Source organism: Lycorma delicatula, chromosome 8 (genome assembly GCF_047948215.1).
Source record: "Lycorma delicatula isolate Av1 chromosome 8, ASM4794821v1, whole genome shotgun sequence".
Taxonomy (NCBI): Eukaryota; Metazoa; Arthropoda; class Insecta; order Hemiptera; family Fulgoridae; genus Lycorma; species Lycorma delicatula.
The window spans coordinates 10,099,759-10,126,971 of NC_134462.1; the positions used below are offsets into that span (position 1 = coordinate 10,099,759).

Consider the following 27,213-nt stretch of genomic DNA (forward strand, 5'->3'; position numbering starts at 1 on the left):
CCTCCTATATTTTTCATCTTATAATTATGGGTTTGGTTCAACATCTAAAAAGTAAGTTTCTTCCTTAATAATATTATATATATAATACATATAATATATAAATTATATATTAAATGAAACTTAAATCACTGAAACACAGTAAACAGATAAGTTAAACTACCAAGAATCAATATTTGCAGGAGCTTGCATCTTCAGTTTGTATTTAATTCTACAATTACATTAAAATCAATTGTTTTTTTAAGAATTTGGAAATTGTCAAAGTTGTTACTCCAGTACTGTGCAGCAGAGTTGCGTGTTCATCCCCAATAAAATTCAAGATTATAAAACAGTAACAATTTCGGCCTTTTTTTTCGGTTGTTTTTAAAATTCTGAATTTAAAAAAACAATTGATTTTAATGTAATTATAGAATTAAATACCAGCTGAAGATGCAGGAGCCCATGAAAATCGATTCTTTGTATTAATTTGAAAGTTTAACTAATCTGTTCAGTGCATTTAGGTGGTTAAATATTCAATTAATATTAAATTTAATTTAGCACAGTGGTCAAATGTTAATGAATTATTTGAATTTTTAAATAATTTTATATATATATATAACATTTTCTGAAAATTCAAATAATTCATCAGCCTACTAACCACAGTGCCAATTAACCTCAAATAACAACAAAATTACTACCAAACACAGTAAGAGAAATCCTAAAAAACTAATAGTAAAATTCAACTGTCGCAGGATCCTGCATCATCAGTCGGTACAAAATTCTACAATATTTTACTTTATTTGCCTGGCAATTCAAAATTATACACAATTTTGTAACTCTGTATTAAAAATTAAGAATAATAACATATGTAAACTAAATTACATCTGATAATACTCGCAACAAAGTTTACATATAGAATTCATAATTGTTCAATTTGGCCCCCTCCTCCTGCACGGCTCACATCTAAGCAATAGCCTGACCTCGTCCCACACACGAGGAAGCATATCTTGTGTTAGTGAGTTCATCACAGCTGTGATACTATTCCACAGATCGACCAAATTTGTTGGTAGAGGTAAACTACATCTTTCACACATCCCCACAAGAAAAAGTCACATGATATGAGATCAGGTGATCTTGGAGATCGGAACAGAAGTGCCAGGCCTTCATTCCCAACGTGTCCTATCCATCATTGAGGTAGAGATTCATTCAGATAGCATCAAACACCTAGGTGCCAATAGGTCAGAACTCCATCCAGTTGAGAAACAAAGTCTTGTGCATCTTCATTTAGTTGAGAGAAAAGCCAGTTTTCCAGCATGTCCTGGAACGGAAATCCCAGTAACTGTGTTCCACAAAAAAAATTGGTCCATAAACCTTTGTTTGCAATAGGGAGAAAAACACATTAAACTTGGAGGAGTCTCTCTCTCATTTTGCAGTGTATCATAGGGATTTTGTAGACCCCCCGCACATACGAATATTGGGCTTTAGAAATTAGATTACTTCATCTTCGATAGTTAAAAATTACTATATTACACATAAAATATCATCATATCAAGCTTCGATATGTTAATATTTTATAAATTTTAAGAACACTTACCCAAAAATTGTTCTTACTATTTTTGTGGTTTTGATATTATAATTAATTATATTATTCTACACAGTAGATAGAATGTTTGAAAATACAGTCAAACCTCCATAAATTGAATCTCCTTAATTCAAATAACTTTCTAAATCGAATATTTACTTTGTCCCCTTGAAAAATCCTCTTTAAATCGAATTAAATCACCTACATTATTTGAAAATTTTGAAGACTTGATATAAATATTATTTCTTTGATGAAAACGTTTTTTAAACATTTTCAATAAAGAATTTAGATACTGCACACGATTTCCAAAGAAGCATAGATAGCATGATAGTAAACTCAGTTTAATCATGTGTATAGCAATCGTTAGTGTGGACTGTGAATTTTATCTGGTACTGTATGCCTAATGTTAATCAACTTCCGTTTTATTACCGTTGCCGGAGTAGTCAATAACGAAAGTACATACATGGTGCCACTATATGATGAGTAATATCCTTTCTTATTCCTTACAGCAGGCTATGCATAACGAGTCAGATTTTACTAGAGTATGCGTTTTGATTTAACATAGTTAACATAAAAATTGTTATTACTAATTGTGTTTTACAATTTACATTTACACAATGCACTAGATTTTCTTGCAGAATTCAAGTTTTATTTCATTCTAAAATTTACAATTCATTACGTACTGTCACCAAATGGCTTCAGCGGCACGTGATACCTTATAACCTTATGGTAGCCCTGAAAAGGGCTGTTGTGTTGTCGCCGTCGCTGAATGGCTTCGACGGGTTGCGACAATTTAAAACCTTATAGTAGCCTTAAAAGGTGTGTTGTTGTCGCCATATGGCTTTGATGGCTCATTGAAATTTAAAACCTGGTGGTGGCACTAAACAGGGTTACACAATGCACTAGATTTTCTTGCAGAATTCAAGTTTTATTTCATTCTAAAATTTACAATTCATTACGTACTGTCACCAAATGGCTTCAGCGGCACGTGATACCTTATAACCTTATGGTAGCCCTGAAAAGGGCTGTTGTGTTGTCGCCGTCGCTGAATGGCTTCGACGGGTTGCGACAATTTAAAACCTTATAGTAGCCTTAAAAGGTGTGTTGTTGTCGCCATATGGCTTTGATGGCTCATTGAAATTTAAAACCTGGTGGTGGCACTAAACAGGGCCGTTTTTTGCATTAGCTCTGAAAAGAGCTGTTGGGTCCGGAAGCTGGTCTCCGGCAAAGTCGACTTGGCTGTAGTCGAAGTGTTGCGGCTTGTCCATAGAAATCAGACTGGGCTTCCCCTCAGCAGCAGTTGCATCCTCACAACAGCATGGCAATGGTGGCCCCCAGAGCCCCGCAGTGACGGGTCGGCATTGGTCATCCCACATTGTGGCAGCCAGGGATCTTCTTCTTCTTCTTCTTCTTCTTCTTGGTCTTCTCCAGGTGGTGGTCGATGATGAATTGAAAATTTACTCTCATGTATGTTCTTTTATTGGAACCTGCTAGTGGAAGGACTGCTGTGCCACTATGGTGGGAGAACTGCACGGTCATCTGTGTGGCGGGAGTGATGCTTGTGCAAGTGCGTATGTATGCTGTACTCCCACTGACATCTGAGCTACTACCGTTGCCATCTGCTGGTATTAAGTTAGGCATATATGTGGTAACAGTACATTTTTGTCTCTTCTAGCTCCTTTTTGTTTAAACTTTGATACGTATGCCTACTGTACCTTTTTAATAGCCGCGTTTTATAATCAGCATACAGTGGAAACATACAGAATTATCTATCAGTGATAAAATAAAGATTATGAATAAAGACTATAAAAAAAGAAAGACATTGCTCACGAATGCGGAATTCCATCAAGCACTTCACTGACAATTTTAAAAAATTAGAGATAATACTGTCAGTTAAGAGGATTCAATCACCAAAGAAAAAGCACAGATGTTTGCAGAGGTGTTGAGGCATAAACAATTTCAAGCGAGCGACAGATGGTTAGAAAAATTCCAGAGACATGGTATTGCGTTCTATAAAGTTAGCGGTAAAAGTGCTAGTGTTAGTGAAAATGTATGCGAATCGTGGAAACAATGATTAATCGCTTTGTTAAAAGACTATTAACCACAAAATGTTTTTAATGCTGATGAAACCAGATTATTTTACAAATGTCTTCCAGCTCATACTCTGGCTTTTAAAAATGACAAATGCCATGGTGGAAAGAACAGTAAAGAGAGAATTACCTTGTTACTTATCGCTAACATACGGGTACAGAAAAACATTAACTTTTTTTTTTTATTGGAAAATCTGCCAAACCTAGGAGTTTCAAGAACATAAAATCTCTTCCAGTTACTATGCTGCAAACAAAAAAGCATGAATGACGGCTAAATTACTTTTAGAACAATTAATTAATCTAGACAAAGATAATGTGAAACAGAAGAGAAACATTTTGTTATTTATGAATAACTGCACTGTGTATAATTATATTCCGACATTGAAGAAAATTACAGTAAAATTTCTGCTTGCCAATACAATGTCAAAACTCCAACCCCTTGATCAAAAAATTATTAAAAAAATGTAAAACTCTACAGAAAAGAAATGCGTGAAATTATAGCAGGTGTTGAAGATGGCGCAGGAAAATGTATATAACTATGTTACAGGTTGTACATTTCGTTGACAAAGCATGGAAGAATGTCTGTCCAGAATCAATTGTAATTGCTTCAAAACTTATGGATTTTCATCTGGAAAAAATCAAAATAATTTGTAGACCCTTTCTCAATTTCAAAAGGATGAAATTTCATTTGACTTGTTCGCACTCTTGATGATTATATTGCAGTTAGTGCCATTCCAACCAATGATATCATCATGTCTGTTTACGCCAATGCGTAAAGTAGATTTGGTCTAGTGGATTCAAGGTCTTCTCGTAGTGTCAAGTTCACTGTAATTTTCTATTTTGTCTGCTGTGGTCTTAATGATTCTTAAAAACAGTTACTATTTACCCAACCCACCGGGTTGGTCTAGTGGTGAACGCGTCTTCCCAAATCAGCTGATTTGGAAGTCGAGAGTTCCAGCGCTCAAGTCCTAGTAAATCCAGCTATTTTTACACGGACTTGAATACTTGATCGTGGATACCGGTGTTCTTTGGTGGTTTGGTTTCAATTAACCACACACCTCAGATATGGTCGAACTGAGAATGTACAAGACTACACTTCATTCATACTCATACATATCATCCTCATTCATCCTCTGAAGTATTATCTAAACTGTAGTTACCGGAAATTAAACAGGAAAAAAGAAAAGGTGAAAGAAGTTACTATTTACCCAACACATTCAAAATTTAACCTCTATTCCATTAAGTGCTAAACATTTTTGTATTAATTTCATTGTTCAATTTTCTGTTTTATTATGTTTTAATGTTTGTAATTGTTCATGTTTGTTCATGTTAAAAACTGATGTATCCAAGGTGAGCGGTATGTTGCATTTCTAACGCAATTCATACTTCCAACAAATATACATATGTTTATCGTTGCTAAGGGCAGTTGTTTTGGCAATGGTAGGCAATAGGAAAATCATTCCATTTTTAACTATTAAACCATTCAGTTCAGTACAAGCTTATTGTATCATGTGTTATACTAAACGTTCTTATATAAACATTAATTTTATTAAACTTAATTTCTATTTAGTTTTTATTGCGTGAATCTTATTCATCTGCATTTATACTAAACATAATTTTGGCAACCCCGACGTGATTCAAGTGAACGCATTAAATTTGTTAAACGTGTCGGTGTGTTTAAAACGTGAACTTTTCATATCAGTTAAACATACTCAAGGACTAATTATCAACTTCGTTCACTTTACATCATTGATCACTTGTAAATATATTTTGAATTTTTACTTAAGATTAATGATTAAACGACCATTGCCGATGCAGATGCTCCATTCAGTTCTTGTATTGAAGTATTAAGTACACATGCAGCTGGGATCAGATCTACAAAGTTTCTTGGTTTTCAAAATTACCGATGTTACTTCTATTTTTGAAGCATAATTTATCACAAAAATACATGGAAAATGGAATATGTCAATAATGCAACAGTTTTCCAGTTATACTATATTTATTGATGTTATGTTTATAAGTATATGATTGTGAAAAAAGGTGATTTAAGTTCTTTTGTTTTCAGTCTTTGTTAAATTGCAGATTTTATTATTGTTATCCTATATTCAGTTTATTTTGTGTGATTAAAGTCCAATACTTTTTGGCAAACGAGTTATGTTTAATTTTTTGTAATTTACCCAACAATGTCTGTGTCACATTTAACCATTGATAAGGATTCCGATGAAGATGATGAAATGGAACAAGGAGAAATTACAATTACAGCAACAGATGTGAAATCAGCAATAAATAATCTTAGAACATAATTTGAAAGTTCAAGCAAAATTGAAGATTGTGTATTTAGTGCATTAATGAAGATTGAAAATGCCCTTGATTTTCAAATCTGTCAGAAGAAAATTCGAAAAAAAAATACAGACTTTTTCAAAAAATAATTAAAGGTATTGTACTAATTTCATTTTTTTTAAATTTTTACTTAATACTATGCACATGTAAAATATGCATAATGTAATTTAGTACTGTAGTACATTATTATAAATTAACATAAATCTTTATTAAATTATTACATTTTTCTGTAAAATTATTTAGTTTCATTATTTTACCTCTCTGAATAGAAAACTCCCTAAATTGAAAAAAAAAATTGGTCCCTTGAAATACGAATTAAGAGAGGTTCGACGCGCGTGTGTGCGTGCGCACGCCCGTGTCTGTGCATGTCTCTCTCTCTCTCTCTCTCTCTCTCTCTGTGTGTGTCTATCTGTCTGTCTGTGAATGTCTGTTGTCTGTCTGTGTGCCTCTGTGTGTGTGTGTATGTGTGTCTGGCTCTGTGTGTGTCTGTGTGTCTATTGTCTGTCTGTGTGTGTGTGTGTATGTCTGTGTATGTGTGTCTGGCTCTGTGTATGTCTGTGTATGTGTGTCTGGCTCTGTGTGCCTGTGTGTGTGTCTACTGTCTGTCTGTGTGCCTCTGTGTGTGTATGTGTGTGTCTGTCTCTGTGCGTCTGTTTGTGTGTGTTTATGTTGTGTGTCTCTGTGTCTGTCTGTGCGTCTCTCTCTCTGTATGTGTGTTTGTATGTGTGTATTCCTGTTTTACCCATGCAGAAATGACATATATGACATTGGTTTTATTCTTATATATTCTAGAGTTTATTTGGTGGTGCAAGTTGGCAGGAACAGGAAATAATATTATTCCTAAAAATGCAACAAAACTTCCTAGAGTAGCGTAGTGAATATAAGTAATTTCTGCTACAATTAATAACAAAGGAACTTTAATCAACATGAATACAATATTACCTAAGAACATTCACTGACCGAAGATATTAAAATAAAATGTAATATTTATTTATAAAATATATATTTATAAGCTAGCAATCTAACTATTGATTAAATCATGACATTTACTATTTTTTTTTTTTTTTTATCATAACAATTTAAATTTTCTGATAAATGGTAACAACATTCATTGTTGTTTATGAATGTTCTTATTATGAATTTTTTTTTATAAATAAGCAAATCAAAATCTATGAAATTGCAGCTGAACTGGGTATTTTGCAAACAAGTAAGCATGAAAATCATCTTAGAGCAATCACCTGAAATGTCAAACAATTTGTCTTGTTTATTAACAGCAGAACACTAGGAGAAACATTTGCAAAAGCTACTATATTTTTGGATTTTTTTTTGTTATGTGAAGGAAGGAAATGACTTTTTGGATAAAATTGTAATCACAGATGGTCAATATAGTTTTATTTAAATGAGATAGAGTTTACTTAAGTGGAAACATTCCATATCTCTAAAAAATTGTTGAAAGTTTTCATCTGCCGGAAAGAAGATGCTGACCTGTTTCTTCAATTAATAAGGTGTACATGCTGAATGATTTCTATGATTAATGTGGAATCATGTTATGAAAACTTAAAGGGGCTGAGAAAGATGACTGAAGATCAACGATCAAAAAAGCTCAAAAATGCATTGAAAATGCAACACTTTTTATTTAGTATGCATCATGAAGGAAAAAATTGTCATGCTATAATAAATGTTTAAATAAACAAGTTATGTAGAAAAGTATCTTAATGATACTTCCAGGTAAATAAAAGGATTTTCATACATATTCTATTTATATATATTTTTTTCTGTTAGTACAACTAACTCTTGGGCTATCCCTTACATAGTTTTTATTTATATTTTATAGAGCTCTCTCTATACCTCTCTCTCTCTCTATATATATATATATACATATGACAAAATATCATGAAATATACCAAAAAAATGAAGGAATCCAACCTCATTATACAAACAACAACAATATTTTTTCTTTGTTGATGAAATCATCAACAAAGATAGTTTTTGTAGGTTTTGTAAGTTTTTGTAGGCAAGAGTTTTTGTAGGACTTAAGTGTAAAGACTATATGATCAGATGCAATTTATACATACATGTAATAATATAAACAACTATAGAAAAAAGGAATAACTCTACTTACAGCAAAGGAAATATAACATAAGTAAACATTGGTAACAACGATACTATAAGAACTGGTGTTACTTTAACAATATCCTTAGGCATTTTATAATATAACTGTAATTCACTTCTTTTTAATGAATGCAAACCCATTGTACTCAAATTCTTTTTTCTTACAACAACAATGTAATTTTTTAAATCTGCATAGAAATCCTAAAAATAAATAAATGTTTATTAAAAATAACAAAAACAATGTGACATTATTTAGTTAATATAAAGCACATAAGACATAAGGAAAATTATACAAAAATAAAAAATAAAATGATATCTATGAAAAAAAAAAACACAATTTGAATGCGATATATGAATCCTCTTCAATTTTTTTTTCTTTTGAATCCACTAAAAAACTAGAAGATATTTATGAAAGTAAATTTATTTTTATTCTAGTAAACAGATCTTCACACAAAGAAACTGAAATCAAATATACTCATTTTACACATCCAATAATCTTATCACTCAGCATTTCATTCAGTTTTTGAAAATATGCCACAGAAAACTTGGTTCTGTATTAGATGACAAAGCCATGGAACAAACTGGTAGTTAAATTACAAACTTATTTAGATAAATCTGATAACATTAGTGTCATATGTTCTTGTGATAAATAGACAGGTAACAACTTTTTTTTATATGACTTACTATTATATGACATTTGATCAAAAAATACACAGAATTTTAATTTTTCTCAAAAAATCATTATTCATTCATTAATATTGATTTTGTCACCTTCAAATTACTACATAATAAATTTGTGCCAAGTTTTTTTCCAATTTTTGAAGCACCTCTTAACACAATTTCTGGTATGACATTCAGCTCCTTCAGTGATTCTGTCTTCATCTCTTCAATGTTGTCAAAACATTGTCTTTCATGTTGCTTTTCAGCTTTGGGAAAAGGAAGAAGTCACAGGGGGGCCATGTCCAATGATTACAGAGGCTGAGGCATCATTACAATGTTGTTTTTGACCAAAAATTCATGAACAAGCAGTGAAGTGTGAGCAGGTGCATTACCGTGGTGCTATTGCCATGAATTGTTTTGCCACAAATTCAGGCGTTTTCTTTGGATTGCTTCATGTAAACAGCATAGAACTTCCAAGTATTAATCCTTATTGACTGTGGGATAGTGATTCGACAATTATCCATATCATTTTCTTCACTTTTTCAACATTGTCATCAAATGTTAATGTTCTGGGACGCCCAGGATGCCTTAATCTGAATAAACTTCTCTTTGTCAACTTAAACAATCCGTTCATACTTTCTCAATAATATAACATACATATTCATGTATTTTTTTTTTTTATTAATTTCAATGGTCTGTCTATAATCAAGATAAGGACTGCCTACTCTTTTTCAATTTCTATTTTTCTAATGTTAGGTAAAAATTTAACCAGAAAACAAATAAAATAATTTAGATTATATTAAAAATAAAATAGTCACTCAACAAATAAAATATCTGGATCACAAATTTTAGATGGAATATTTATATTAAATTTATTAATCTGGTTATAAGTATTAAAATAAATTTTCATTTTTAAAACTAAGTTACTAAGAATGAATATTTAGCAATAATGTAGCAACTGTTTCTACCTGAGGAGTAAAAATTAATAATAAAATATTTAAGAGTAAAAATATTATAATAAAATAATGTTTATAAATATAATGTTTAAATTATTATTACAAGTTCAAATATTATAATAATATTAATTTACAACACAAAATAATAAAGACTATTATTTATTTCATTGAAGCAGCAAATAATAAAGATTTAGAATAATTAAACCTAACCAAGGTGGCAATTATTCAACACTTTTACTCCTCCGGCCACGGATATCATTTGAAATTTTGACAGAACATCATTTTTAGTACTCCAGCTCCAGATATAATCTGCAATTTTGAAGAAACATCATTTTGGTATTCCAGAACCCTAGATATCATTTGAAATTTTGAAGAATATCATTTGGATTTTCTGGAATTGCAGATGTAATTTGAAATTTCAAGAATCTTAATAATCAACAAATTACTACAATAAAAGGGATTGCAACATTTTAGATCTACAACATCATTTGCGTAATAGCTATTTAATTTATTATATTTAACTTATATTGTTTTATCATTTATGTAAAATTATTTGATTCACTTCACATTTAATTTACTTTATTAATAATTCACATTGTTAATTTAAATTACTATTATTATGGGTAGGGAACAATTAATTAGACTAACAGGGTTAGTAAAAGCCGCTATAACTAGGATTGGTACATTTACTCACAATTATGATCCTTCACAAAGTGATATTCCCACCTTACAAATTAAAATAAGGAATCTTCTTGAATTGCAAAGCAAATATGACAACATTCAATCAGAAAATGAATTGGAATATTTTGATGATGTTTTAGCTTTGGATTGTACTTAAGTCAAAGAAGACTTGTGAACTATAGAGTCCAAATTGAACATTTAATAAATAATAGTCAAAAATCATCTTATAAAGAATTTAGTTCAAATACTACATTTAAACAAACACAACTACAACCCATTAATATAGCTTTATTCGGAGATAATTTGTTAAGAGTGGTAGCATCATTTTAATATATTTATTGATTTAGTACAAAATAGAGATGACTTATCTAATAACCAAAAATTACATTATTTACATTCATCTGAAGGATGAAGCCTTAGCGATCATTAAAAATTGACCAATAACTAAAGAAAATTATATTATTGCTCTAGAATTATTAAATACATGATTTGATAACAAATACATAATTGCATTTCATAACGCTGAACGCATTTTAAGGTCAGATTCTATAAAAATAAAATCAATCGGTAGATACTTTATCAAAATTTATTACTGAAATTTCCACATCAAAATTGGTTTACAGTATTTCAAGATTATGGAAGGAAAAGTTATCAAATGAAAGGTTTCCCACCTTCAATTTTATTGAATTTCGTAACTCCAGAAAACAACTTCTAGAAAATATTAATGCATTCACTTCAAACACGGAAGTCAAAATAGAAAATGAAACAAAAGGACAGTGTCATAACAATTCAACCAAAGCTTTTAACAAGCGCTTTACCTTGAATTATAACAAGAAATTTAAAGGAAATGTCAGTTTTTATTCAAAATTTAAGTCTAAGCAATGTTTGTTGTGTAATTCAAATCATCATTTACCATATTGAAAAGAATTTTTAAATTTGTCCATTGAGGATTGTAAGGCCTTTTTGCGGGATATAATAATTGTTATTCTAATTGTTTATGTAAAGGTCATTCTATTAATGAATGTCATTCAAAATATCAATGTCAGATTTGTAATAAAAAAACATAATACTCTTATTCATTTGAACAAAATTAATGATTCTAATTTAGATAGCAATAAGCCTGAAAATAATGCCTATTGTTCATTTAATAATCAGTCAAAAGAAAATATACTTTTATCAACAATCATATATAACACCAATGACATATATGGTAATCATTATTCGTGTAGAATCTTGTTAGATTCTGGTAGCCAGGCAAATTTTTGCACACATAAATTTGCCTGAAAATTAGGACTTGGAATAAAAATGATATCCCCATTTCAGGCATAAGTAACTCATTCAATCCAAATACAGTTTTATACTAACATTACACTCTCAATATAAAAACCATTTAAAGTGTAATGTGATGTTTTAGCTGATATATCAGACAGCCTTCCATCAACCACATTTGACATTACTAATTTTAATCTTCTTCATAATTTATTTTTAGCAGGTCCCAAGTTCAACAAAGCAAATAACACTGACATTAATTGGAGCTTAATTCTATTTAAGTCTTATCATACCAGAGAAATGCATTAGAAATTCCAGATATCCTGTTATTCAGGAAACTAAATTAGGATATATACTTAGTGGTCGCCTTCCTAATAACATTAAGGGCAACAATACTGTTGCATCTTTTCTTGTTCATAACACTCATTAAATCTCTCAACTATACTCGAGAATTTCTGGAAAATTGAAGAAACAGTTACATTTGATGCCTTCAAGTCGTAAAAATAATGCTGATTTAACTTCGAGTACAAGGGTTGAAGATATTAGTCATAGTGGTACTGTTAAACATAATCATATTGAAAGGAAAACAAAAAAGAAATATACTGGTAAAATATCATCAAAAACATTACCAATCGATGATATCATCAATGAAATGAATGCAACAGCTCCAAATGAAACAGATATTACATCTAACAATAAAGCAAATGATTCTAATAATGATGTAAACAAGATGGTTTATAAATATCTGTTAAAAGGCCAACAGTTAAAAGAAAACGAAGTGCTAGTACACTACCATTAAAATTTATTATCGATGACATAACAGTTGCAAAATCAATTGAATTACCTATACAACAAAAACCATTTACAAAGTTAAATTATATGGTTATTGTTGAAGAATTGACGGAAGATGATACAAAAAGAAATTCATTGAAAATGAAGAAGAATAAAAGACATAACAATAATCAAAATTTTAAGATATAATCACCATTTATTATTGAATGATAAGAAAAGGACAAAAAATATTGTTGTAAGTTCAAAAGTAGATGACAGATGTCTAAATATTAAAAAAAGACATAATAGACAAGTCAAATGAATGTAGTAAGGAATCTAATACCTGTGATTAAGATGATAAGTGACAATATAAAAAGTACTAATGATTAATGTTTTAATGATAACAAAGATTGTACAATCTAGAAAAATATATTGAGTAAAACAAATTGAAAAAAGATTGAGTAATCTAGAAAATAAAGATGCTAACAGATTTAGTTATAACAACATTAAACATTTATTTACAAAACAGCAATCATCATCTAAAATTAATGATAATGATATTGAACAAAAATCTAAAATAGAAATTGATGATAAAAAGAGAGTTAATGTGTTAACATGCGATAAAAAAATCATTCCAACTGAAAAAAATAAATTATGTCAACAATGTCGCAGTGTGCCAAGAAGTGTTAGAATGCTAGCTGAAGACCAAGATGATAAATTGGTAGAAATATCTGAAGCAAATGCTAAGAAAATTGCAGTCGGAATCAAAGTTAATGAATGGGGATCAGCCAGGAATATGTACAATTGTTATACACAGCCAATTCTTAATAATATTAATACAAGTGGTAGAGCCGAACACCTAATTTAAAAACTAGAGGAGAATAGGAAAAATAAAAAATTAATTGAAAAAGAATCATCTAATTCAGATAAACCTGTAATAACTAGCTCTGTTTGTAACTGTAATATTTATGAATCACTGAAAACAAATCGTATTGTTTATGGAAAGAGCACAGATGGAGAAGCAGATGAACAAAGAAAATAAAGATAATCAAAACCATTAAATTGAACAATGATTCAGCAACTCATATAAAAGAACGTGACAGATCAAAGAAATTCACTGTAAAAGATATGAGAAGTCAATCTTATGTCCAAGGACTGAAAGAATCAGAAATGATGGAACAATATGGTAATATTAAAAGAGACGAACCGATGACATCTTTGAAGTCAGATGTAACAAATGAAAACAAAAATAGAAAATTAAACACAAAACAAAAACAAAATAGTAATCAAGAAAATCATGACAGAACTAATCTAACTCAGGCTATTAGAAGATTTGTTACAAATTATGAATTCCATGTGTCTTTCGAAAAAAAAACCAATTAGTATTGCTAGTAAGTGTACACAAAAGGTTGCAAGTGCTAAAAATATCAATGCTCAGTCTGAAACAACTTCCAATAAATTACAAAATAATAATATCACAACAATCATAGTATTTCTCTACTTGCACAGTAGACTATGGCGGTCCTATTATGTATGATTCATGTTAGGCAGAGGTCTAAAAGTTCAAATAAATCTTATATGGCACCTTCATATGTCTCACTACTAAAGCTATCCATCTAGAATTAGTCTCTGATCTGACTTATTGCAGCATTTAAAAGATTTATATCACGTTGGGGTATTCGCACTCAAGTCTTTTCTGATAACGGTTCAAATTTCCGTTCCGCCAAAAATATACTTTATAATTTGTGTCAACTTTTAAATTCAAAAAACTAAAATCAGACATTCAAGCGTTCACTACTGCACAAGGTCTGATTCATTTGTTCTGATCTGATCATTTATTCCACCCTCTTCACCCCACTTCGGTGGTTTATAGGAAAGCTCAATCAAAGGCGTTAAATTCCATATACTTTGTGTTATTGGACAAAAGATCCTTAATTTTGAGGAATTATATAAAGTTTTAACACAACAGAAGATCTGTGCATAAATTATGCCTATTACCAATCTCAAACAATTTTTTTAAATAATGTTTTTACGAAATATTTTTTATTGGTTTAATTATTTCATACTATTGTTCTTGTAATTTCATTTGATTATATTCTTATAAGATAAATGTGAAATGCTCATAAATATTGTTTTAATATTTATAATCTAACTTACATATTTGTATTAATTTAATAATGATTTCACATTTATGTTATACAGTATATTATTATGTATTGATTTATATATATAAAGTGCAATAAGACACCAGTAATAATTGTTTGATTTTGAGGATTAGGATTCCTAGAGTTATTTATTATTTAAGATTAATGTGAATGTAATTTCAAACTGTTACAGATTAAATTATTCAATCGTATTATTATTTATTTAGCAATACGCTGATTATTATTAATTGAAATACTATATAGGTTATTTATTATGAGGTTTTAATTAATTTATTATACATTTATATGAATAATATTAATATTATATTACAATGAACTTAATTACTATGTCAACTAATCATAAAGATTAACAATTTAATATATTCTGGTTCATTTATTCATAACTAAACTTCGTTTGTTGTTCAGTTAAAATGCTTCATTGTGGATTGTGTTATGTATTAGCTTATTTGTAATTGCAAAAATCACATGATTCATTTGTTTGTAATAATTTAATTTATAATATATAAAAAACCAGTAATAAAAATATATATATCGTATGATTTTTGACAGGCAGTTATGTTAAAACTCAAATTTCACTTCATGTTCTTTTGATTTTATTATTAATGAGGAACTTTAAATTTTATTTAAAGAACTTTTAAATTTTTTAAATCCTTCAGACGGCTGCACTTGGCTCCCTCCACGCTAAAAGCAAGGTTTTACTTTACAATGGTTCTGACTAAAATAGTCAGTCTTCTGTCAGCTGTCAATGAATCAACATGTGTTAATACAATATTGATATACATACTGTTATTACAAGTTCAAAATAATATTGGTATATATGTTATTATGATTAATTTGTAATATAAAATAATAGACTATTATTTATTTGATTTAACCAGCGTATAATAAAGATTTAGAATAATTAAACCTAACTAAGATAATAAGCCAAGGCAGCAATTATTAAAAAAAATGTATTATGTGTGTGTATAAATAATATACGAGGTGCTACCCAAAAGTTCGAGGAATTTGAATTTCGTGTGCGAACCATTGCTGGTACAACCCGCTGCCGCTAGATGTGGCTAACAGTACTCTTTGTGATCAGTGTTCCAACAGCTGTGATGGTGAGAGGCTGCATTGTTGACTTTTGTGCGGTTGTGTAACGTGTTTTACAGCTTCGGTGAAGTTCTAAATGGCAGATTTTAAAGACCAAAGAACCTGCATCAAATTTTGCTTCATGCTTAAAAAACCTGGTGCAGAAACCCATCGCATGCTTGTGGAAGCATTTGGTGACAATGCTACAAGTAAAAGTAAAACTTTTTTGTGGTACAAACGATTCAAAGATGGACAAACGACAGTCGATGACAATGAGCGTTGAGGAAGACCATCACAAGCACAACACCGGAAAACATCGCGAAAGTGCGAGAGGCTATTGTTGCAGATCGTAGACAAACAATCCATGATGTTTGTGCAATCGTACAAATATCATATGGGTTCGTGCAAACAATATGAACATGAGATGCATTGCTGCAAAATTCGTACAGAGACTGTTGAACAGTGACCAGAAACAAAATCGCATAGCTGTCTGTAGTGAATTGAAAAATTCAGCAAGAGATGACCCTAACTTCATCTCCAACATCATAACCGGTGATGAGACATGGGTGTATGGGTATGACCCTGAAACTAAGCAGCAGTTGTCACAGTGGAAGTCGCCAAATTCATCGCTGCCAAAAAAAGCATGCCAAGTTCACAGCAACGTGAAGTCCATGATGATTTTTTTTTTTCGACATCAAAGGCATTATCCATGAGGAATTTGTTTCTCTTGGTCAAACTGTCAATGGAATGTTCTATTGTGAAGTTTTGAAGTGGTTACGTGAAAGCATTAGGCGTAAACGTTCAGATCTGTGGGGTAACAACAGCTGGGTTCTGCACCATGACAATGCACCCACGCACACATCGCTAGCCGTTCGGAATTTCTTGGCTTCCAAAAAGATGGCAGTGATTCCCCACCCACCCTATTCGTTTGATCTTGCCCCGTGCAACTTTTTTCTCTCTCCAAAAATAAAATTTCAATTGAAAGGCCATCGTTTTAACACAATTGAGAGATTCAGGAAGAAATGCAGAACATGCTTCGAACACTTACACCTGCAGACTTCCAGGGATCCATGGAATCATGGGAAAAATGCTGGGATCACTGTATCAATGCCCAAGGGGATTAACTTTGAAGGAGACAGTGGAAATTATAAGTTATGGTAAGCTATTTTATTTTTATTGTAAAATTCCCCAAACTTTTGGGTAGCAGCTCGTATATATACTTAACAGTTGATAAATTATTTATGATAAAAATACAATTTGTATAAAATCCTGTATAGCATTAACTTTTAGGAGTAAATTTTTTTTATGTATTAAAGTCTATTAATCATTAAAATGTAGGTCATCTAATTAATACTGTACCAATCACATGACTGTTAACGGGCAAGTTCTCTGTTTCAACATTATTCATTTTCATCATCTATCAGAAAATTATAAAAAAATTAAGCATATTTACAAATCCTTTTGAAAAGTTCTTGTAATCTTTAAAATCTGTATTCTAATTTTTGCAACCATCAACAATTTTTGTCACCATTTAAAAATTCAAATTTATAAAATACTGACAAACCGATATCTACGTTTCAATGTACACCTAATGTATTTTTTTTCAATTTAACTAATATTATATCTTACAATTTGAAGCATGCTAAATTACATTTACCTTTGTTCCCAACATAAACACTCTATATAGCTGTGTTGCTTTAGGAAAACGTTTATCAAGAATAACAGAATAACGTTCAATAAATGCCATATACCTTGACAAAAAATACTGCTCTCTGGGCTCATTTTGCTTTTTCCCCCAGTGCATACCTCTGCAAAATTAAACCTGCAATTAATATGATATTTCTAATAAAAACAAAACAAATACATTACAGAAAATAATTGACATTATACTACATCATTCTTAGATTACGATTTGGAAGAAGAAGGCTGTATATAATAAGCATTTCATAACACTAATTATTGATATAATAAACTTTTTTTTCATTGACTATAATATAAGAAGCCACTAGTTAGGGTTCATACGTTAACTTCTGAGCAAGTAATAGAATCAATGGATAGTCTCAAAGGCAGTCACTATATCAGAATGTCTCATTAAAAAGAACCTGTCCAGTGATTTTTAACATTGTGTCAACACAAGTGACAATTCTCACGGCATCTTCAATGATAGAGAGGGCAAAAGATAAGTACAGCAGAAGGTAAATCATTAGGCTATCATCAATAGACATTGATCTATACTGCCTTAAGTAGCAATATTGCGTGTCCTGTGAGCTGCAAGTAACTGATTTTAGGTGTCTTTTGTTACATACCCCTGCATTTCCTAAATTAAATTACCACCAAATTCATTGTAATAGTTTTATCTGGCAAACTTATACATATTCCAAACAAAATCAATGTAGATAATAATTTACAAATCTAAAATAGTTCTTTCTCAGTCTTCCTGATCTAGTTCCATTAAAGGTTGCTTGATTAAGGTCCTATATTTCATTACTATATATGGAAAATTTTCTTACATACTGAGATTAAAAGCCATAAAGAGATTTAAAATGAATCATTTTTGAATGTCAGTTTCTAGAGTAGAAGTGATTACACAAATTTGGAACCTTCATAAATGTTATTGTGAATATTTTTAACTGGCCAGAAAGATTTTCCACTCATTAGAGTTACAAAACTTGACAGGCTATGCGAGATTTTTGGGTATAAAAAATAAACCTCACAATTTAAGTAGCTTGGGACTTTTCTTCATAATCTTTCATAATAAACAAATAATATACAGTTATATCAAAATAAAGTTATTAAATAGAAAGCAACCACTAAGAAAATGATGAGTTGTTATCTAAAAATATATTGGTAACAGAATTTACTCTACTTGCTTTTGGATTGTTTATAATTCTTTTTTTTCTGAAAGAGATGAATTTAAGTTTTATTTATGACTACAATTATTCTCTTACATATAATAGAATAAAACAATAAACAGACCTCCAAAATAATTTTGTTTCCTTAATTAGGAAAGAGCCATAATTTATGTTTACTTAATCAGATAAATGTTTCCCTAATTAAGTAATTACATATTTCCTTAACTGCACATAAAGTCATCGTAAAAACAATATTATATATATATATATATATATACATATTTTTTCTGAAGTGACATGCATGATTTACATCCCTCTTCACCTTACTGCTGCCTAACAGACTAGTAATCATCCTGGTAACACAATATGTAACCAGCACAACTACTGTCATAAATCTGACAAATAAAAATTAAAATTAGTATAATATACATGTATTACTGAAAAGTGTTGCTTACAAGAATGCCCACAATATATGTTTATATTCACCAAGACCCCCTCCCACAACTTCTCTTAAAGTACTGTCCAACTTGGTAAAAATATAACTAGGGTTTATTGGATTTTTCTGCTTCTAGAAAATAATTATTTGTTAACTTCTCCTACATAAAAATTTACAATCATATATTTTTTTATTTTGGACACGATCCCAAATGTAATTACAATTTCAAGATAGTTTGAGCCAATTCTAGAAAAACATATGTAAAAGAGGTACAACGAATGAATTTTTCTAAGAAACCTAGAGGATAAATAATAGTACCAAGTGACCACAGCGCTCATTAACCAATCAGAACTCATAGTAATAAAAACTGAGAAAACTGTTATAATAAAATACTGAACTATCATCTCGATAATAAGAAAGTTTAAATCAAAACAAGACAGAAATCTGATTTACAGTTTTTGAAGTTCTCATTTTCCATATGAACGAATGGGTTTATAAATTTTGAAATGTATTTCTGGTAATAACTCGACGTACCAACCATTAGTGTTCAAGTACTGGGGAAGCGTTAATTTACCAGCATCAACAATTTACAATCTATAACGCAAACTGCATTTACTTAACGTATCTAATTACTCAAAAACCAGTTTACACAAGATGGCTTACTTTATTATCTACAATAAATAAAGTAACTTTATTAATAGTCTTTTCCTTTTTCCTGTAATTCTGTAACGTCCTATGACAGTATAGGGCAACATTAATAACCTTTTACGCAATTAATTATGAGGAGTACTAACCTCAAAGTAAGAGATTTGACTACAGCTGACAACTCACGTTTATTAATCAGCTTTTTACTAAAATAGTACGACAAAAACATTTTAAAACTTTTTCACAATATCACATAAGAAACAAATTTATAAAAGAAAAATTCCAAGTTCAATTTATAAACACTTTACCGAGCAAAAACAGAAACTTAATTTTCCCATCTTTAGTGCCTATTTGATAATATAAGCGTTGAGTAATGATTATATTTTGGTTAATTTGTATCGTATAATTTTATAAACCAAAATTCTCTGAATACCAATGATTTAAATTGTTAAAATGTTTTATGAAAAAAATTAACTTGTCGAAATCAATTCAACCATTCATTTTACTGATTTGGCAGGAATAATAATGCTTTCTAACCTATACTTACACTATAAATCAGTATACGATTGGTAGTTTTGTTACAACTTTAGGAGGTTAAAATTTGAATTAATGACATTAAAAGAAATACAGATTTTGATAAAATTTAACTAAAAGATAAGAACGCTATTTACATTCTTTAAATTTCAACTTTCTTAAGTCAGGGCGAAATTAAAACTAAGTAACTAACTATCAAGTAACTACTTACAAACACTTGGCGCAAAGTGCAAAAATGATGAAGTTTAAAGAAGAATTCAAAATATACTATTTTTTAGTTCTTGGAGCAGTTTTTAAGAATTCAACTTGTTTTATTTTTATTGTTTTAAATTTGCATAGGCTTACAAAAACTGCTGAGTGTATGAAAAAACGTGTGAAAGCAAGAAATGTACATGTCGGTAAAAGTAAGATGATGAGATCGAAAAAACGTAGACTGTAACTATGGATGAGCAGAGGTATTCTGGAACAAGGAAACATTTATTATACATTTATTCTCCTGATAAAACAAAAAAGGAACTTTACACGCATATTCTCAATCCTTTCAAGTCATTCAATTTTTAAGATTGTCAAAGAGAAAAATGTCTTCAAGGAGACTTTTGATATTTAAGACATCAAAACGGTTCACAAACCGATACGCAGTAATAAAAAATAATTATCGTGAATTTTGTGTTATGTTTTTCAACTGGCGGCTATGCCTTTTACCATCCTCTAAATATGAACTATTATATTATTATAGAAAATAAACAGATTATTAAATTCGATAATCATGGAAATTGATATTTAACATTAATTTTTTATCGTGAAAAAATAGAAACATTAAAATTTATTTGCTATAATGTTAATAAAATAAATCGCTCTAATACTCAGCCATAATACTCGGAAATATTTATTGTCAAAATAAGCATGTATTCCTTATTTTTAATCTTTTAAAGTGCTGTCTAATACTAAAATGTTCGTACTTTTGACAACTGTAGTACATACTGGTATTTACGTAGAATTTAGCTTTTACCGAACAAACTCCACAATGGAATATTTTCATAATATAGGGACACATTTAAATGAGTAAAAATTTTGACTCAAAAGGCATTCTTTAATACTATTGTTCTACCAAAAGCAAATAACATGTTCTTGAAACCAATCATATACAGATTTAACCTTAATTACACGGCCTATATCAATATAAATCAATTGTTTATACAAATTTTATACTTGCCTAGGTACGAAAAAAGTGCAAAAAATCTAACAACTGCTACGTCAGATACAGTGTTCGGATAGAATAAATACAGCCGAGCACTTATAGCAAGGCGCTTGTGGAGGGGGTAGATGTACGGCTATAAGTAGAAGAAAAAAAAATGTTTATTAACTTCTTCAGTAAAATCTGATTTTTTAAAACGTTTATTTAATTTTAATTGGACTTATTTACATCACTAGTTTTAGAATTAAATTTTCTACAAGTTTCATTAATAAATTTTACGCATTTAACAAAATTATTGTAAAGTAAACCTAAAAAAATGGGTTTCAGATTACAAATTTTTCAGTTTTACTTCGGATATCAAATTTATTCAATTTATCAGGTCAAAAACCATGGGAAACCATTAATTTCGTCCCTCAAGTAATGTGGTAAAAATTTCAGTACGAACTTATTTCACCGGGGGAAGCTGAATTCCGGATGAAATATTTTGCTAGCCGTAATTCGCTAACGAAGCGTTTCCAAACCTATGTTTATGTGAACTTTTTTCATTATTTTGATGAGAGGAGTACACCTGTAAAGTATGTCGGTTTCCTCGTGGTACACAATGTATTTAACAAAATTCTGCCATTATGCTTACCTTCAATGATGAAAATTACATTTTTACATCTCTGTCTTAATCATTATCCCAAGAATAACACGCTGTGAAAATAACATTCATTCTTAAATTAATTTACATTCTGTAAATTAACATTCTTAAAATGACTAACTTTCATTTGGATTTGAAATTGAGTTTAAAATTTTACTTACTCTTCAAACATACTATTCACGTCTCATACAGTAATTATTTATATTAAAAAAAAATTAAAAGAAAAATATATATATCTACAGATATTTATTTTCTTTATCGTATCTTCTGTAGCTATAAAACAAGATGTCCTGTTTGACACAGTCAACGCCCAGTAAAAACTACTGAAGATAAATTGATGAAGTTTGTATAGTCGTTCTTCTTACGGTGCGAGTGCATACAAAAAAGGATTTTTTGAAATTCCGAGATTAAAGGATTAAAATGGGATAACATTAAATTTTACTATTTTTTTTTTTCGTTTTTTTAATTTTTCGGTTAGAAGTCAACAAAAATTGATTTTTTGTATGTGTAAAACAATTTCTAGATTTTTCAAAATTCCACCTTGAAACGAATGAAGAAAAGTAAATAAATTTTGAAGGATTACAAATTTTCCCCATTTACGACTACATTAAACGAAATATTCATTCGATTACAAATACTCTTCGGATATGTAAAAATCATTTAGGGGCTTTTTGAATTTGAATTAAAATTTTTTTAATAGATGCGGCGAAGTACGGCACAGATGCTCAACCAACACAGCCACTGCCACTGTTACAATACGTGCAACGCGACTGACTGTATCTGCCTCCGTTACTTGACTAAAAAATATAAAATAAACAAAAAATGAGAAACAAAGTACGGTCACCTACTAGTGGTGTTTGTCGGGGGTAACGCTAAGTACCGGACAAAGTAATTTTTGTAACCGACAATAAATACTATTTTTTCAGATATTGACCGACTATTTTTAACTCCACATTCTTCAGATCACTCGTAGTTTCGAGTCCTGCACTGACCAAACTGTTGCTCTGAAGCAATTACAATATACTGATAGCTTTTATAAATTGAACAGGCTTTAATTTTCATTCATCATTAATATTCTCACAAGCTAGAATTTAAAGAACACGGTTGGATCCAGGGGCAGAGCCCCATGGCTAGACGGGAAAGCCGAGCGAAGCGAGTCCTGACCGGTTCGTAAATATATATATATATATATATATATATATATATATATATATATATATATATATGTATATATAACAAATTCATTCCACATCAATCAGTTTTTACGGTTGTAGTTAGTTTCTCTTGTTAAAGCCCATCAGGGCTATGAACGGCGGGGGGAGGGCGACCGGAAGCCACAAGGCGGGTTCCCCTACGGGGTTGGGATGGTTGTAGTTAGTAAAATATATTTATTAAAACAATTTTACACTTGTTTCTGTCTTAGATTTCACGTCTAGGCGTATTATTCTCACTCAGATTTATACAATATGGAATGGCCGGGATGTCATCGTACCCCTAAAGTTAACGAAAATATGAGTTAGGATATGTGTTTAAAACATACGGTATTTTCGTCGGGGTCGGTGGTAACAGTTTTTTACAACGTCACACTGAGTAAAAGACAGTTTTGCTAAAATAGCCGACACGAGTAGTTACAGCGTCGAGGAGCGGTTAGTGACAAGTGTATGGGTTCATGAACGATAACATACAAATTAATGAAGCTAATTAGTGAAATGTTTCGGCAACGCTTTAATAAGCCGCTATCACGAAAAGCAATAATGATGGCTTGAGAAAAACACGCATTTAGACAGTGTTAAAAATAGGCCGCTAAGTGGACGAAAGTTAACGCAGAGAAACATGTGCTGCTGTTGCAGTTTCCATTGAACATTCCCTGATGAAATCAACTTGTAAACGGTCAGCTAAACTTCGTATACCGCGGACGACAATGCAAGACCTTATGAAAAAAGACTTAAAAAGTAGGCCATTTCGTCCGATGTTCATCAACGGACTGTCAGATACAAACACGGAACGTCGCGCTGCATCCTGCCCGACTTATTATTTCTTATTGTATTATATTATTACATTCCTTATTATTCCTGCTGGAATAATAGAAATATTCTCCGCTGCAATGCACCGTGAAAGGTGCTTTTTACTGACGACGAATGTGCAATCTACCGCAGTTAGCGTGTCAGAAATGTGTTATTTTGGGCAAAATAAAATCCTTATTACACGACAGAGTCGGAAAGAAATTCATCGCATGTCATGATTTGAGCTGGAATGAGAGCTCTTCATTTGTTTGGTTCTTATTTTTTTGACAGGCCAGTGAATGCGCAAACTTATTTAAAGATGTTGGACGCACGATTTTCAAGAGAAGGATCTCATGGAACGAGTATGGTTGCACCAGGATGGAACACCTGCACATTTTGTTCTATCGGTCCATGAAACATTTCCGGGACGTTGAATTGGCCGCGGTACTCCAGTATCACCAACTCCGTTATCATGGCCACCACGAAGTCCTAATCTCACCATACCAGACAATTTATTATGGGGAATTATCAAGGCACACGTATCTGCAGGTCACTACACCACAAATTAAGAATTGCGTGATCCTGTGAGTGACGCTTTCCGTAAGGTAACATCAGAAATATTCCATCGCATGTCACAGAGGACGTGGCGACGTATAGAATTGTGCGTGCAACATGAGGGCATTTTCACATACGCTACAAATGATTCATCTCATCCTCTGAAGCATTACCTAACGATGGTCCCGGAGATTAAAAAAAAAACAGGAGGGCGAACGCACAGACCCACTGGACAATTAAAAATTATACTATGTATCAAGTGAGTAAATAAAATAATTCATTATTATATAGAATTTCTCATTTATAGCTGATTATAAATTTTTAATTCTAACCTTAGGGGGTACTGTGACTTCCCGGCCACTCAGTACAGTCATGAAATAATATAATACAATCATGAAATATTTTTAACAGGTGTATATAAGAAAAAGTTAATTAAAACAATTAAGTCTATTTTATTTTACTTGTAAGTAGATTTTAATTCTATCTAATGGTGCTGTTCAAGCTGTTCCAGTACGTGTACAGCACCATTAGAGAGAATTTCGTTGCGACGCCGCCTGCAACCATTTAGTTGTAGATGACGTATCATTTCTTTTTATATAGAATCATAGGGTACATTCATGTCCTCACCGATATCAAGATACTGAAATTACAAATTTATTTGCCCAGAGTTTCATGACATTTCAAAATAATAACAAATGTAGAGTAAAAAAAGGTTAATGATATTTATTTATGTATATGATGGTGTTAATTGTATACCAACATATGTTCGAACAGTATAGCTACTACTATACTACACGAACATGTATGTTTATGTCTCGGATATCAGAAAAAGAATGAAAATTTATTATATTAACTTTATAAGGAAACCTTTTACGCTTCTGTGGATATAGTTATTTAAAAAAAAAGACCCATTATTGAAATGAAAAAATTTATTAAGTTTAACAATTAATAAAGTCTAATTTAACTAATATTATATATAATGTAAATATAATATAAAGAGCTATTGGAAATATTAAATTTATGATATATAATATTTAATAAATTTGTATAAAAAAGAAAATTTGTAAAAGAAGAAAAATTCTATTTTTCGATTATTAAAAGCTAAGACAAAATGGCCTACGTTAATATAAATGATATTGAAATAATTTCTAATAGGATTGATTTAAATTGGAAAAACATTTTTCAAATTTTTTGAGTTGAAAAACGTTGCTGCAAGAGAAACAGTTGATGCGGATAAAATTTATATTTCGAAAACAGTTGTTATTAAAGCAACAAACTACATTTATATTGCCATTTACAATAAATAACTGTAATATATCGGTGAACTTGATTCAGTGTATAAAATTTTTCTTGATTTAAACAAGAATCTCTTTTTGTTGATTTTATTTTATTATTTTTTTCATTTTGAAATTTTAAATTAAACTTTGATGAAATGTTATTACAGTTTAAAAGAATCTACGATATGAAACAAAATGTGTAGATATAATCTTGTAAACATCAAACTAAACATTTTTCAGAAGTGACTTTTTTATGAATTCGAGAAAGCAATAAACGAGCTTAAAGCGGCTGGTGCGAAAGTCACCGAATAGAAAAAACTAAGTTATATGTTGAAAGCACTTCCGCCATATCTATTGGAGATTTAATTGGTGTAATCCGAAGATAGAATGGTTTTAATACCAGAAAAGTAAAAAAAAAAAAAATTAAATTGAGAAAAAATCAAACCGAAGGATTTTCCCCCAAAGTAAAGTGCCTTTTATACTGAATCGAAAAGAAAATATTTTCATTGTGGTAAAGTCGGTCATCTGAAAAAAAAATATTGTCTGCAAGGAAATTAAAACGAGATCGTGGCGAACAAAAACGTGGCCGATGAAATCGGTCGATAGAAACATTCTAGGTACATCAAACTGGTCAACGAATAATCATGGTTATAAAGAGAAACCTGAAGTAAATACATCAGACATTAAAAATAATTAGATAATCAGATACTCGATAGACATTACGCTGATCATATTGTAAAAGACACCTTTTTTGAAAAATGTAGTTTTGAAAAAAACAGTCTATATAAATTAGATGATTGTATAACTGAAAGAAAAGCAAGCAAAATAAACGCAGTATTCCACGTTTATGGAATGTTTCATACGAAGTTATCAACATAACCTAACGCTCGCTAACCTCGTCTAATTAACATGAAATAATTTTAATAATCGAGGTTTTTTAAATAAGTTTGAAAGGTTAGTTTTTGACAAAGAAAATTTCATTGTAAGTTGACATAAATTTTAATTATTTAAATACTTAGACAAAAATTAATGGTGTACTGAAAGAAATAGAATCAGAATACATAAAATGTGCAATATGTATAATACATTATACTTAGGAACTAATGATGAAGTAAAATATAAAACATTACCTTTTTAAAATGGAAATGTGCCAAAGAAATTTTAGAAATGTATAGAGATTTTAATGGGCCTCGTGCAACAGTAGGCAATTATGATATTTAACATTTGTAGATAAATAAATTAAATGAATAAAAGTTTACTGAATTTAATCTTTCTGAAGTTTGTAATAGTTTTGAAAATTTGAATGGTAAAAGAATAAATCTAATGTGTAATATTTGTAAAGAATAATTGAATGCAAATGTTTATCAGTGTGTTAAAAAGAAGGTTTTACAAATGATTCC

The 27,213-nt window shown here is 30.4% G+C and overlaps 1 protein-coding gene across 2 annotated transcripts in view; it reads right to left on the reverse strand.

The window, feature by feature from the left end:
* The window catches only part of LOC142329573 (LETM1 domain-containing protein 1), a 41,662-nt gene extending 21,727 nt beyond the window's left edge, over positions 1 to 19,935 (reverse strand). Inside the window, exons 1-3 of one of the 2 annotated variants that reach the window (XM_075374261.1) lie at positions 19,756 to 19,935; positions 17,331 to 17,481; positions 8,111 to 8,301 (exon numbers count right to left, since the gene is read on the reverse strand). In XM_075374261.1, coding sequence (XP_075230376.1) covers positions 8,111 to 8,301; positions 17,331 to 17,481; positions 19,756 to 19,835 — 422 coding nt within the window. In that variant the 5' untranslated portion in view covers positions 19,836 to 19,935. Of the gene's footprint in view, positions 1 to 8,110; positions 8,302 to 17,330; positions 17,496 to 19,755 lie in introns of both variants that reach the window. The other variant, XM_075374262.1, reaches the window with a different exon arrangement.
* Positions 19,936 to 27,213: the final 7,278 nt, after the last annotated feature.